General features: G+C 41.7%; 1 protein-coding gene across 3 annotated transcripts in view; it reads right to left on the bottom strand.

The window, feature by feature from the left end:
• Positions 1-15754, bottom strand: part of LOC115206070 (immunoglobulin superfamily member 11-like) — a 112034-nt gene that overhangs the window by 77099 nt on the left and 19181 nt on the right. The window contains exons 1-2 of one of the 3 annotated variants that reach the window (XM_029772642.1): positions 5473-5523; positions 5259-5288 (exon numbers count right to left, since the gene is read on the bottom strand). The exons of 1 other annotated variant lie outside the window; for it this stretch is intronic. Coding sequence is in view for 1 of the 2 variants with exons in the window: in XM_029772640.1 (XP_029628500.1) it covers positions 5259-5288 (30 nt within the window). In the remaining variant the exon portion in view is untranslated. Of the gene's footprint in view, positions 1-5258; positions 5289-5472; positions 5524-15754 lie in introns of those variants that run through there. One more of the 3 variants, XM_029772640.1, reaches the window with a different exon arrangement.

Genomic DNA, 15754 nt, shown 5'->3' with positions numbered 1-15754 from the left:
GCCTTTCAGCATTCAATAAGGAGCGTATTTTTCAATAACCAATAGATTAATGACTATTACAATAATCCAACATTCAAATCACTGTAAGGATAATTAACTCGAAGTTGCTGTATGGCAAGCAGAATTACATCATTTGGATATTGGCCTTTGCAATGGGTTCACTGGATAGCTAGCTACTTTAGGCAGTTGGAATCCACAATCCACACCGCACTGCAAAAGCTTATAGGCCCTAATGTTTTTCTTTGACGGTCTCTGGCTTATCATATCGTTTCAGGAAAAAACGAATTATCCGGAGAAAAGTCAATGTGAAACGGAGCAGAGAGACTGTGTCCTGGTAATGGATAATAGGTTTGGGTGGAAAATGTGAATCCTATCCACTCAGAGGGTGTCTATCTATCATTAGCAGAGCTGTGCCTGATGATGAGACGTCTATCTCTGTTGAGGTATAGATGGCTTTATCAAATACTCACATGCCCCCACTAGTCACCACTAGTTTATTTTTATTCCTCCATAATCCATTCATAACCATTAGTAATCCATAGAACATGAACATGGCGGACGAACATGTAAGGTATAGTGTTTATACAGTAGGCCTGGATGCCTGGTTGTTTGAAATCACTACATCCTGTGCATGGTCAACCATTGTTTATGATCCGTTCATGCTAGAGTGCTGTCTGGCATTTGAAACAGACTCTTGATATTTTGAACCGAGAATGTTTATATGCAAACCGCACTGCAGCAGTACACATAAGGTCATATGGCTGACTGTTATGGCTGTCAATGAGGAACAAAACTATGTTTACCTGATAGTGTAGCAAATATAACGCTTACTAAGCAAACATTAAATTCAAATCTAGCTACTGGATAAAACAGTAACAGACATCAGACATTAGTTAGGCGTAAGCACCAGGCACATGAATATGCTACTGGTCAATAGCCAACAGTAAGGGCCCTATAGGGTTGGCAGGAGGAAACACTACCCTGACCAGAGTCCAGATTACATTTGCCAGACTGGATCTGCTGTATGAGTGAGTGAGTGAGAGTGAGTGAGTGAGTGAGTGAGTGAGTGAGTGAGTGAGTGAGTGAGTGAGTGAGTGAGTGAGTGAGTGAGTGAGTGAGTGAGTGAGTGAGTGAGTGAGTGAGTGAGTGAGTGAGTGAGTGAGTGAGTGAGTGAGTGAGAGAGAGAGAGAGAGAGAGAGAGAGAGAGAGAGAGAGAGAGAGAGAGAGAGAGAGAGAGAGAGAGAGAGAGAGAGAGAGAGAGAGAGAGAGAGAGAGAGAGAGAGAGAGAGAGAGAGAGAGAGAGAGAGAGAGAGAGAGAGAGAGAGAGAGAGAGAGAGAGAGAGAGAGAGAGAGAGAGAGAGAGAGAGGAGAGAGAGAGAGAGAGAGAGAGAGAGAGAGAGGAGACAGCAGATGGTGGGGATTATTCGGGACTAAAATACTCTGCGATCCACTGAGGGAGGCTAGAGACATAAATCGCAACAAGATTCTGCTAGAAATACCTATAAAAGCAGGACGAACCGTTCAATCGACTAGCATGCCTCTTTTATATCCCTGTTGTTGTTGGGCTTTTTTGCTTCGCACTGTCCGTGCTCACTCATTACAACAATAAATACTAGAAGTAATAATATGAGAATAACAGCCGTGCCCAGGGGAACTAAAGAGACGAGAGGGGAAGGGAATTCCAAACAGTTTCATTAGGACTGTCCCTACAAAATATTAGAGCACTATTACTAGTGTCCACACAAACACACTCTCCATTTACCGTGATTAGGACCAGCTCTATGCTAAAGCCAACGCCACCATGGTAAACACTATGTAGTCAATGTGATTAAACTGATTATGGCTGTTTGCACACTGAATATGTACAGCTAGGTCCTTTATTACTGGCACCCTCGAAAAAGATTAGCAAAAAAGACAGTATAAAATAAATAATACAAATATTGAGCTATATTGTTTGCACAAAAAAAAGGGAAATTCTATTATTTCATAATAAAACAATTGCGCAGAGAAAGAGATTTTGTTTAACAAGTAATCTCAAAAAGATAGGTCAAAATTATTGGCACCCTTTTTTTCAATACTCTAGCACCCTCCCCTTGCGAAGATAATGACAATGAGCAATTAATAAAAAAAATATATACAGTGCCAGTCAAAAGTTAGGACACACCTACTCATTCCAGGGTTTTTCTTCATTTTTACTATTTTCTACATTGTAGAATAAACTATGAAATAACACATATGGAATCATGTACTAACCTAAAAAGTGCATTTTATATTTGAGATTCTTCAAAGTAGCCACCCTTTGCCTTGATGACAGCATGCACACTCTTGGCATTCTCTCAACCAACTTCATGAGGTAGTCACCTGGAATGCATTTCAATTAACAGGTGTGCCTTGTTAAAAGTTAATTTGTGGAATTTCTTTCCTTCTTAATGCATTTGAGCCAATCAGTTGTGTTGTGACAAGGTAAGGGTGGTATACATTTACATTAATTTACATTTACGTCATTTAGCAGACGCTCTTATCCAGAGCGACTTACAAATTGGTGCATTCACCTTATGATATCCAGTGGAACAACCACTTTACAATAGTACATCTATATATTTTTTGGGGGGGGAGTGTAGGGGGGGGGTTTGGTTAGAAGGATTACTTAATCCTATCCAGGTATTTCTTAAAGAGGTGGGGTTTCAGGTGTCTCCGGAAGGTGGTGATTGACTCCACTGTCCTGGCGTTGTGAGGGAGCTTGGTCCACCATTGGGGTGCCAGAGCAGCGAACAGTTTTGACTGGGCTGAGTGGGAACTGTGCTTCCGCAGAGGTAGGGAGGCGAGCAGAAGTTAACAGAAATTAACAGGTGTGCCTTGTTAAAAGGTACTTTTGTGGAATTTCTTTCCTTAATGTGTTTGAGCCAATCAGTTGTGTTGTGACAAGGTAAGGGTGGTATACAGAAGATAGCCCTATTTGTTAAAAGACCAAGTCCATATTATGGCAAGATCAGCTCAAATAAGCAAAGAGCAATGACAGTCCATCATTACTTTAAGACGTGAAGGTCAGTCAATCCGGAAAATGTCAAGAACTTTGAACGTCTCTTCAAGTGCAGTCGCAAAAACCATAAGGACTTTGATTAAACTGGCTCTCATGAGGACCGCCACAGGAAAGGAAGACCCAGTTACTTATGCTGCAGAGGATAAGTTCATTAGAGTTGCTTTCGAGTGGCGCATCGTTCTAAGATACTGCATTTCAGTGCTTGAGGCGTCCCTACAGACACCCTGGATTGAAACCAGGCTGTGATAGGGCGGCGCACAATTGGCCCAGCGTCGTCCAGATTTGGCCGATGTAGGCCGTCATTGTAAATAAGAATTTGTTCTTAACTGACTTTCCTAGTTAAATAAAACATATAAAAAATTGCACCTCAGAAATTGCAGCCCAAATAAATGCTTCACAGAGTTCAAGTAACAGACACATCTCAACATCAACTGTTCAGATGAGACGGTGTGAATCAGACCTTCATAGTCGAAATGCTGCAATCAAACCACTACTAAAGGACACCAATAAGAAGAGACTTGCTTGGGCCAAGAAACGCGAGCAATGGGCATTAGACCAGTGGAAATCCGTCCTTTGGTCTGATGAGTCCAAATTGGAGATTTTTGGTTCCAACCGCCATGTCTTTGTGAGACGCAGAGTAGGTGAACAGATGATCTCACGGTTCCCACCGTGAAGCATGGAGGAGGAGGTGTGTCACGTCCTGACCAGCAGAGGGAGTAATTGTATTAGTTTTGGTCAGGGCGTGGCAGGGGGTTTGTGTTGTGTATGTATTTCTATGTTCTGTCTAGTTTAGTTTTTCTATGTTTAGGATTGGGTGTTGGACTCTCAATTGGAGGCAGGTGTTTCTAGTTGCCTCTGATTGAGAGTCCTATATAGAGGTGTGTGTGTTTGGTTTGGTTATTTTGTGGGTAGTTGTTTTTGCATTGCGCTGTATGTAAGTACCTAGCCTGTAAAACTGTCGGTCTGTCGTTCGCTTTTGTTTATTGTTTTTCTGTGTTCACGTTTAGTTAATAAATTATCATGATGAACACGCAACCCGCTGCGCCTTGGTCTTCTCTCCAGTACGACAGCCGTGACAAGGTGTGATGGTGTGGGGGTGCTTTGCTGGTGACACTGTCAGTGATTTATTTAGAATTCAAGGTACACTTAACCAGCATGGCTACCACAGCATTCTGCAGTGATACGCCATCCCACCTGGTTTGCGCTTAGTGGGACTATCATTTGTTTTTCAACAGGACAATGACCCAACACACCTCCAGGCTGTGTCTAATTAACCAAGAATGAGAGTGATGGAGTGCTGCATCAGATGACCTGGCCTCCACAATCACCCGACCTCAACCCAATTGAGATGGTTTGGGATAAGTTGGACCGCAGCGTGAAGGAAAAGCAACCAACAAGTGCTCAGCATATGTGGGAACTCCTTCAAGACTGTTGGAAAAGCATTCCAGGTGAAGCTGGTTGAGAGAATGCCAAGATTGTGCAAAGCTGTCATGGAGGCAAAGGGAAAAAACCTTGAATGAGTAGATGTGTCCAAACCTTTGACTGGTACTGTATATATGAGATTGGAGAACATGTTGGGAGGGATCTTAGACCATTCCTCTATACACAATCTTTCCAGATCTTTGATTTCCTTTGACTCCTCACAGGGAGCTTTTGTGGTCAATTAATCAATATACAATTTCTTGTTGGAAGAGATCCACTTGTGGCCAAGTATCAGGTTTTTGGGTAAAATGTGCTAGTACTAGGTACAGTTTGTGGTGCCGTTTACCTTAACAAGGGCCCCAGGACCAGATTGTTTTTGCTTCTTGTTAAACAAAATCTCTTTCTCTGAGCAATTGTACAAGTATAAAATATAATTTCCCCCCAAAATGTAGCATACAATATAGCTCAGTTTGTATTATTTATTTATTTATACAGTCTTTTTTGTTCATCTTAATAAAGTGCCAATAATTATGGACCGGACTATATTAAGGGCAGTGCTTTAACAGTACATAGGGGACGAATGTGACTAATTTCTAATCAAATTAATGAGTTACCATTCCTAAAAAAGGGTTTAATTCAAACTAGTGTCACACCTGAACATCCGAGCGACGTTCTCATCATGCATTTCAATACGTCTCCACCACTTCACCCTACTCTTAGTGGATGGATTCTGCACAATCAACGATCATCATTGTATTTATTTCTTGAATCATCAAAAACTGTGTTGAAAAGGTACCTGTTCCTGTGTGTAGATCAAATCTTGAACCTGAGAAAAGAGAATAAGAAAACAATGCTAAGTATTGAAGCAAACGCTTGCATGCATGTAAAAGAGCTTAGGCCTATACATAGTAAAGATAAAGTAATGCAAATATGCATTTCAAGAACATGAACAGCTGTTGGTTTTCAAAAGGCAATCCACCCCCGTCTACAGTGAATTCCTGGTAGGGCACCTTGTCAAGTGTAATTGTTCTTGCTCTATTGAGCTCATGCAGTCAAGGGGGTGTGATTTTAGATCCCTGGAAAAAGAAAGAAACACTAATTGATGGCAAACTCAATGCACCCTGCTCTATTTGCTGCAGCGTGTCAGAATACATCGATTTATTTTCCATATACTGTTTGACATGGGACACTTAATTAAAAAGGTCCCCCGGTACAGTAGGTAATGTAATTACAGTTCATAGATCTGCCCCCATCACCCCCATTATCCCCTAGAGCTCACATTGCAAACGGGGAACAAGCTTTGCATCATCGCCCCACTGAGTGAATCGTGTGCCAAACAGATCAAATGACTCGATGGCACCGCTGACTGGTTTTCCACAATGTGCCACTACAATCAGCACCGCTGTCGCCATTACGATTGGCTATAATTGACCACATTGTGAGTTAACCGTACAGGCATAAATCAGGCATCATGATACAGGGATATTAAGTCTAGTTTATATAAGTCCTGGAGGGCTTTCATTTATCATAATAATATGTATTGACATCAAATCAAGTTTTATTTGTCACATGCCCCGAATACAACAGGTGTAGGTAGACCTTACCGTGAAATGCTTACTTACAAGTCCTTAACCAACAATGCAGTTTTAAGAAAAATAAGAGTCAAGAAAATATTTACTAAATAAACTAAAGTAAAACATTTTTAAAGTAACAGAAAAATAACAATAACGAGGCTATATACATGGGGTACCGGTACAGAGTCAATGTGTGGGGGTCTATCTACCCCATAGCTTGTGTATACAAAGTGCATGATAAGAAATATGTATTACATACACTGCATCTGCATTTAAGAGATTAATTGAATATGCATCGCCGAGGAATTCAAGCTAAAGCAATATCACCTATGTTGCCAAAGGAGGGTCTTTCCATAAATCCCATTTTTCTCATTCCCCTTTATCCTATTTTCCTGGAATTAACATTTCCCTAATCTAGAGATACATTATAACAAACAGCATATTACTTGTAGTTACAGTAACTGCTGAAGAGAGAGAGGAAGCTCTTCTGTGATAAAGCTCTTCAAGCTTTGCATGCTGCTTGATATATCTGGCCAATAACAGGCTCTTCTCCTCTGATACACTAGAATGTTTCTAATTAGAGATTGCAATATGGTGGCGTCTTCACTGCTCTCTCCACTGGTGTTAAATGGACCTCTCTCGGTGCCCTCCCATAGATCCAACGGCCCAGAAGAACACACAGCGTCTCCATGGCTAGCTCTAACCCAAGCAGCCTCGATAAACTGAAGAGAATCATGTGAAAAACTGGCTTTCATGAACCCTGCTCTGGGGGACAGTATACAGAACCTTTGATTCTCTGCCGAGCTGAAACGTACAGTCCTAGAGTAGAATCCTTAGAAACTGGAGTGAGCACTGGAGTGAGCACCAGCATACCAATAACAGCACTAGAGCTCATTAGGCATGCCATCAAAACACTGCATGGGGTGAGAGGACCACGCTGGGTGTCATACTTAAGTTGGTTTTACGGGAAATGTTCCACTCTCTGTTACTGTATCGTGTAAGGGAGGGTGCATCATACAAACAACTTCCCCATCCCCCTTTTCCACGTTGACAGCCAAATAAATCGCTATCAATGTAAATAATACACTGCATTTCAGATAATGTTATTGTTCTCAAATGCGCAGTACGCTCCCCGCTCACTTTAAATGCCATTACACACCCAATGTGAAATGCAATATAGTCTACCTTTGGAGAATGGTTGGAGTTTGATATTCTGGACATTGGCATCTTCAAGTGTTAGAAATTCCCCAGTTGATGTAAATGAGCATTTTAAAACCCCCATGGCTTCAGGAGAGGAACATGCACCCAAAGCACAGCGGACTCCTTTAATAATCTTCTATATTTTCTGCATGAACTGGCAACGAGATGTGAAGCTGACGTTTTGCCTCACTGCTCCTATACTGAGAATGTTCACAGGCTATCACCATTGATTTTAATAGTACCTGCTGTATCGCTAAAGTGCTCTCATTTCAGAGACGAAGGGGCAATCATTTAATCAGCTGTCAAGCTGGGCCAGAGTGCTCTGACTGAAATAGGCTACCTTCAAAAGCATTGGCTGCTGGGGAAAGAGGGAATCTCGGTAGTTTACCGAGATTCAGGCATATACAGTAGCTAGGCTGTCCTCTACCATGAATGATAACTGCCAGGAAACATAAGAAACCACTGTCGTTTGGATATTTAGAGAAGTGATCGTATGACTGACAGAATTAGACCACAAATTCTGATTTAATGTTCAATAATCATTTTTGTGTAAATCTCACTCCAGCATACACAGCATTAGACCTGTTCTATTTCAGGTGTGTCAGTCTTATGCTTAATGTGAATGTACTGTAGCATGTATAAAAGTGCTTTTTAACAGGGTTAAACCCAAACAGGGTTGCAAACATGAATATTTGAAAACAGTTGACAATCACAGGCTGTAACAGAAGCCTTTTTAGATAGAAACACCAACCGAACAAGGCAATTTTCATTGAAGTTCCCCTTTGAATTTAATTCCGACCTTTGAAGCACGTTGGTGAGAATTCCAAGCCATTACCCAGGCAAACAACTGTCCGCTAACAGCCAAGCACCTTAAAGAGAATGACAGTTACCACGGAGACGGCTACCACGGAGACGGCTGGCTCTAACCTCCTCGCCACACTACAAGTACGAAGCACTGAGATGATGATATCAAGTTTGTTTTCATTTTGAGAATCTGTTTTCATATTTAACAACACAAGTAGCACAAGTATCCCTTTGCTAATATTCCCCTTGCTGATTTTTTGGTTCACAGAGGTACTCAAAGTAAAGTTTTAAAAGGAGATTAAAACATATGAATCAAGGCAATGTAAACAAATGACAGCACAGAAAGACATAATTTGAGAGGTAGAGGACACTGGCTTTAGTGTACTTTGGTAGTTGGTTTAAATGTTACTGGTATTTGTTGGTCGAATCGCCAGGTAAACCATGCTAAATCTTAGCTTGGCAGTGGACTTAAACATGTTACAACTGCAGTGGCAGGATTCAGCAGAGTGTGGAAGTACAGTTAATAGAAATAGATTCAATAGAATGCTATCGGGTCAGTTCCTTAGTCTTCTCAAGACCAGATTGTATAATGACCTGCAAGCTTAAAGCAGGTCACTAACACATAATTGATAGCCCTGTCCTGATGCCCTCGTCCATGCAGCCTTTATTTCTAAAAACAGACCATTTTCATGCTTCCAAGAGCCTATATCCTCTCTCTCCTATTGTCAATACTCTCCGCACTCAGACTGACCTCCTCATAACTGGGTGCAATGAATGAGACCGATCTGATCACACATCCCTCATCTGCAAGCACATCCCATATGGTGCCACAATGAGTCTGTAGGTTCAGCACATGATCAAGTCCCATTGGTTTGGTTTAAAAAGCTATCTTCTCACTAGCATGAGCGGCTATTGGGTCATGGTCCGCTTGATACTGTGTAGGATTCTGCCATTTGATTCATCCAGTTCTTTTCAAGTTCTGCTCAGACTAAGTTCCCGAATCCTATAAAACACAGTTCTGTGTGTTAAGCTTCCCTGTACTCTTAGAAGATATTTTGAGAATAACAACAGCGTTTGAAGATTAGCACAACTTGATTGTAGTTTCACACATGAATTCATGACCCAAGGTGTTTGCACCTGGTTTTCTTTCAGGAGTCAAAATTGAAGCTGTTTATTTCAAGAGTAAGTATTAACTTCTTTGTTTAATTGTGCGTGTGTGTGCTTGTGTGTGTGTGCATGTGAGCAAGCATGTCTTACAATAATAATGACAGTCTGATGCAGAAACCCTCAGTAAACGTGTTACTGATCATTTTGTCATTCAAATGTACATTTATATTGTATAATTAACAGGATCTGGGCCCGATAGTAAAACACGTTGTTTTCTTTATACAGAATGATTTGTTTGTTTTATTTTGCATCCCCACTCCCTCTTGGGCCCTAACCTAGATTACAGCACAACGACTATTAATCATTGATGATCAGACCTTTTAATATTGCTCAAATATAATACATTTGCACCTAAATGAACACATGCTGTGCAATATTTCCTTTATTTTTGTGTGGACCGGCAGCACCACCAATAATTTCATCCAAAACACACCCCAAATGTACTTTCACCCAGACTAGTATTCCCTGCAAAATCATAATGCCAATGTTTCAGTATATAAAAAGCAGCATAAATAGCAAAATAAGATAAACCCATAGGCCGATTGCCAGTATTAATTAACTACTGTCACTGCTTACTCTGCTTTGTGAACAATCGACAAACCAATCACTGTACAGTATGTGTAACCCCATCACTGCAATTAAATACCCATATATCGTTGGCCAATATCAAAAGATAATGATCATCAGCAACACTCTAAAAGGAAAAGGATGTCAAAAGGTCAATGATGAGTCCCCCACAAAGTTAGACCACCACTTGGACACAGCCAGGAAAATATTGAGAAAACGGGATCCAAGTCATCTGCCAAGACTGGTGATGAGGAGCCTGGTTCCAAAAGCCCACAACAACAGTCAGATTGACTGATTACATTTGTCTTAATCAGAGGTTAACATTAATTACAGGATGAGATCAGAACATGAGGGAGACTTGGGCTTTAAATCCTTTGGCTGTACACACACACACACACACACTGGAGATGAAGCTTACAGAGGAAACCTACAGGGTGGTGTATGATACATGCTTATGCACAGTGCCTACTGGCTCTCCTAGGTCTCTGGGTTTCAGCACCATCTCCACCCTCTATCTCTAGTGTGCTAGATCTGCAGTTAATATAAAACAATTCTACACCATTTTCAATTATACATGACGCCCCCCCACTTGCTTCCTAAGTGTATGGAACCCACCATTTTTCTGCCGCATTAAAGCTACAAAACATTTTGAAGTAAATTTGCCAGGTGTCATGATTGTCGATTTTTTATTATGCAAACATAACCAGAATAAATACTTAGGCCTCCTCTGTATGCCTTGCATGCAAGAGAAACGGTCTTCACCACTATCTAACCTAGCTATACCATGGTAGACCGGCGTGTGTAACATTTCAATCTGCTACACATCCATAGCCTCATGTATAGAACAGTGATATGGAGGATGGGAATGCACACAGTACACAGGGGCCCCTGAGGCCCTGGGCATGACACCATCCACCTATTACACTTTTAAATTGGTCCCAGTGAAATCACTCCGCCGCGGCTGAGGCCCGACCTTTGCTGTTGTCTTATATACAAGAGAACTAGTCGTTGTCAGCACGATCAGGGCCGGCGCTAGCCTTTTGTGGGCCCTAAGTGAGATTTGGTTGGGGCCCCCCTCACCAAGCAGCTAAAAATGTAGTGGCGGCCTTGACGGGAGAGAAACATTTTAGTTTTAAAGTTAATTCCCTGCAATTCTACACATTTTGCCAAGGAGCTTAGAGAAAATGTTGCAGTTTTAAAGCAAGTTTTCTACAGTTCTACAGTTCTACACAGCCTTCCCTGTAGCTCAGTTGGTAGAGCATGGTGTTTGCAACACCAGGGTTGTGGGTTCGATTCCCACGGGGGGCCAGCACAGAAAAAAAAAAGTATGATATGTATGAGATTGTATGAAATGTATGCATTCACTACTGTAAGTCGCTCTGGATAAGAGCGTCTGCTAAAATGACTAAAATGTAAAATGTAAATTACAGTGCATTAGGAAAGTATTCAGACCCCTTGACTTTTTCAAAATTTTGTTACGGTACAGCCTTATTCTAAAATGGATTAAATAGTTTTTTCCCCTCATCAATTTACACACAATACCCCATAATAAAAAAGCAAAAACTGTTTTTATACATTTTTGCAACAAAAAATAAATAAACTGAAATATCACATTTACATAAGTATTCAGACCCTTTACTCAGTACTTTGTTGAAGAACCTTTGGCATTGATTACAGCCTCGAGTCTTCTTGGATATGACGCTGCAAGCTTGACACACCTGTATTAGGGAGTTTCTCAAAAAAATTCTGCAGGTCCTCTCAAGTTCTGTCAGGATGGATGGGGATTTTCAGGTCTCTCCAGAGATGTTCGATCGGGTTTAAGTCCGGGCTCTGGCTGGGCCACTCAATGATATTCAGAGACTTGTCCTGAAGCCACTCCTGCGTTGTCTTGGCTGAGTGCTTCAGGTCGTTTTCCTGTCGGAAGGGGAAGTCTAAGGTCCTGAGCGCTCTGAAGCAGGTTTTCATCAAGGATCTCTCTGTACTTTGGTACGTTCATCTCTCCCTCGATCCTGACTAGTCTCCCAGTCCCTGCCGCTGAAAAACATCCCCACAGCATGATGCTGCCACCACCATGCTTCACCGTAGGAATGGTGCCAGGTTTCCTCCAGACGTGACGCTTGGCATTCAGGCCAAAGAGTTCATTGTTGGTTTCATCAGACCAGAGAATCTTGTTTCTCATGGTCTGAGAGTCTTTTAGGTACCTTTTGGCAAACTCCAAGCGGGCTGTCATGTGTCTTTTACTGAGGAGTGGCTTTCGGCTGGCCACTCTACCATAATGGCCTGATTGGTGGAGTGCTGCAGAGATGGTTGTCCTTCTGGAAGGTTCTCCCATCTCCACAGAGGAACTCTGGAGCTCTGTCAGAGTGACCATTGGGTTCTTGGTCACCTCCCTGACCAAGGCCCTTCTCCCCCGATTGCTCAGTTTGGCCCGGGGCGGCCAGGTCTAGGAAGAGTCTTAGAGGTTCCAAACTTCTTCCATTTAAGAATGGTGGAGGCCACTGTGTTCTTCGGGAGCTTCAACGCTGCAGAAATTGTTCGGTACCCTTCCCCAGATCTACGGACAATTCCTACAACCTCATGGCTTGGTTTTTGCTCTGACATGCACTGTCAACTGTGGGACCTTTATATAGACAGGTGTGTGCCTTTCCAAATCATGTCCAATCAATTGAATTTACCAAAGGTGGACTCTAATCAAGTTGTAGAAACATCTCAAGGATGATCAATGGAAACAGGATGTACCTAATTTCGAGTTTGATAGCAAAGGGTCTGAATATTTATGTAAATAAGGTATTTGTTATTTTTTTATACATTTGCAAGATTTCTAAAAAACTGTTTTGCTTTGTCATTATGTGGTATTGTGTGTTGGTTGATGAGGGAAAAAAAAGATTTAATCCATTTTAGAATAAGGCTGTAACTTAACAAAATGTGTAAAAAGTAAAGGGGTCTGAATACTTTCCCAATGCACTGTATGCCATGGGACGATTTTTTGTTGTTGCAATTTTATAACAACTTTTATGCAATTCTACTCATTTTGCCATGACTTATGCCATGTTAACGATATCTGACTGAGAGTGACTAACAAAATCAACGGGGGCCCCCTGGAGGTTGGTATTTGGCCATGATTACTACAAGTTTAAATAACTGGCTAGACTAACTTAATAACAATCTAAAAATTGTTAGCTGACATGACTAATTGAGTGACTGTCAGTGACTGACATATCAGAAAAACTGCTGACGCACAACCACATTTATAACTTACATTCTGTGTATTCTACTATTCTAACTCTCAACAGTAAGTTGAAACCCCGACTCAGTTCCTTAAAAAAAGAAAGTGGTCGCTTTGGGCCGGGGGCTCTTATTCCTGGAGCCGGCTCTGGGCACGATCAGTTAATAAGGCTTAAGTTAAGGTTGTGAAGTGTTTTAGCACTTACACCATCACTTTGGCCAAGAAACACCACATAGCCAGGTTAAATGGATAGTTCCCTTTAGGAAAGTTGAAAAAGCTCAATCTTCAAAACAGCAAACTATCCCTTTAATATTGTGCCCCAGATCTACAGGTCGGAATATGGAGGAGATGTGATACAGCAGCAGCTCACAAACGTCTGCTAAGTAGTGCCATTGAAAAGCCAAGCAGCCAAGAAACCAACCAACCAACCACACTGAGCCCAGGCTTCACCCAAGCTCTGGCCAGTGGAACAGGGGGCCTCTTGTTCCCGTTGACATGGTGGCAGGAAACATGATGTATTCAGATGATAATGAGCCATGCAGCAGGACAATCAAAACCTCCAGTGTCCTGGCACCAGCTAGCCCTCTCTCAAAGACCCATCGCCAAGGAGACCAGTTGGAAACGGGACCCTGACAGTGCCTAGGGACAGTGAGGGCATTAAGGATTCCACAAAGCTCTGAACGAACCGAGGCTTTCCAGAGGACTGTCTTTCAGCAAAGAAAAACACACAGCTACCCTTGGTATATTTCCTACTGTAAAAGGCTGTATTGGAATGCTGTTTTGAATATCATATGTCGCATGTGTGATTTTCTCCAAACACGTCATCGCTGTTAGTTTCTATCTTATATGCACAGTCCACCTGAGTCCTCGGTACTGTAGGCAGGGTGTAAGACAACGAAGCCCAAATAAAATGTAAAATAAAGTATTATTTTACTGCTCCCCAGGCAACTATAATGAAAACTCAGGGAGAAAAAGGTGTAGATTCACGCACAGAGCGCGGCAGGTGTTTAATTCGCCTTCGCAGAAGGCAGAAATCGTGGTCACAGGCAGGCAATGGTCATACACAGGTAGGTAAACAGGCAGGTGAATCAAAACTAGGACTGAAGGCTATAACTGGTTCTCACAAACGAGCTATGAAAAGGCTTAGTAGAGTCAAAATGAACAATACCTCACAAAGGCACAAACAGAATGAACTGAACTAAATAAGGAGCTGATGAGACCAGGTGAGTAACTAACACAGGTGAAATCAATGAACAAAAATGAAAAACAGGGCTACGTTCAAGAACACAATGAAACAGAACACAAGGTTGACTAAGAAAATAAATACAGAACCTTACAGCAACAACAAAAAATCAAGCGTTTGGATTCGAACCCTCTGCCCAAAATTAGAGCTGACAGCATGCAAACAAGTGGTAATGGTGTTAGAGCAGGGATTTAAGACATGCTGGTATGATCCAGATGTTAACTTAGAATTGTTTTTCAGATACCATGGCAGATCTGGGTTCAAATACTATTTGAAAAAAATCCAATATTTTTTTGAGTTTGCTTCAGTCTGCCTGGAGTGCCAAATGGTCAGGGTTTGCCGTTTCAAAGCTATTCTATTGGTTTCTTTGCAACAGGCAAGCTCAATGACGCCCAGCTAAAGTATTTTAAATGATTTCAGATAGTATTTGAACCCAGGTCTGTTACCACAAAGGAGGAAAGTCGAGTGGGTAGAGGAAGCTCAAGCAAAGTGTTGTAGTTCTTTCCTTTGTAATCCTGTTGCACTGTGCCAGTACACTGACTGACTGACTCTCCTCAAGATAGAGGCAGAGAGGCAGTACAGCCCTTACCACGCTGTGCAGTCATGTGTGAAATGTGCTTCGGTGGGTGACTCTCTCAACCATGTATGCATTTCTAAAAGATTCACTTTGACCTCTCCATCTACAGTCAACTGGTCTCTCCTGAGGAGTGTCTGTCAGATAACTAAAGGGAAGTATGCAGTTTATTCCTGGGCTCACACTTTAACGGCACAGCTAAAACCAACTCCCTTTTACGGTTTATTAACTCTGACTACAACACAGTCTCACACAGGCTCATCTGCATACCAATGTGCAATTCATTTTTCATCCTAATGTTAAACAAGGATGAATTAAAATTCCGCTCATTTTGACATGCATAGCCATATAATCAGTTATAGCTGGGTCGAGCAGGCGTTTACCCTTTTATCTAGGCGCCATTTTTAGCAATTGAAAATAGCATCTCTTGTGGCTGTGTGAGCAAAAGGATGGTTGGCTCAATGGGGCTCTCTGTCATTTTCAACCACCCTCAATTTTCTATTGTGTTACCTCTAATAGCGAAGCCATCGCTTTCTGCACCCACCACCATATTACAGTCCCTCTTCCACTCTCCTAAAGCTTTAGTCACAGCTAAAAGTCAATAGGCAATTTCAATAAGACAGCTGAAGCATACCTCCAATGTATTGAAAACCCTGCTCAAAACAACCTCAGACCCAACAATGCCATTAATTTCTGTTTCTTCCTTTTTTTCTGGAGAGTGTCATGAAATACCTGTGCTAATTTTAAAGTGAAAATGTCAGCCTTGTCCACACATGGGAGGCTGACTGATCTCTTGTTATTCACTCACTGATTATGATCCATGAATATGAACAGGCCTTCCTCTCTAGGTCCTAAATGAGGATGTTGATTGCGTTTCAATAATCTTTCCTTTCTTGTACACTTAAAGGGACATTTCAAAAATGTTTAGCTCCATATT

The sequence above is a fragment of the Salmo trutta genome, chromosome 13, assembly GCF_901001165.1.
Source record: "Salmo trutta chromosome 13, fSalTru1.1, whole genome shotgun sequence".
Lineage (NCBI taxonomy): Eukaryota > Metazoa > Chordata > Actinopteri > Salmoniformes > Salmonidae > Salmo > Salmo trutta.
This window is presented reverse-complemented; position numbering and strand designations above follow the sequence as displayed.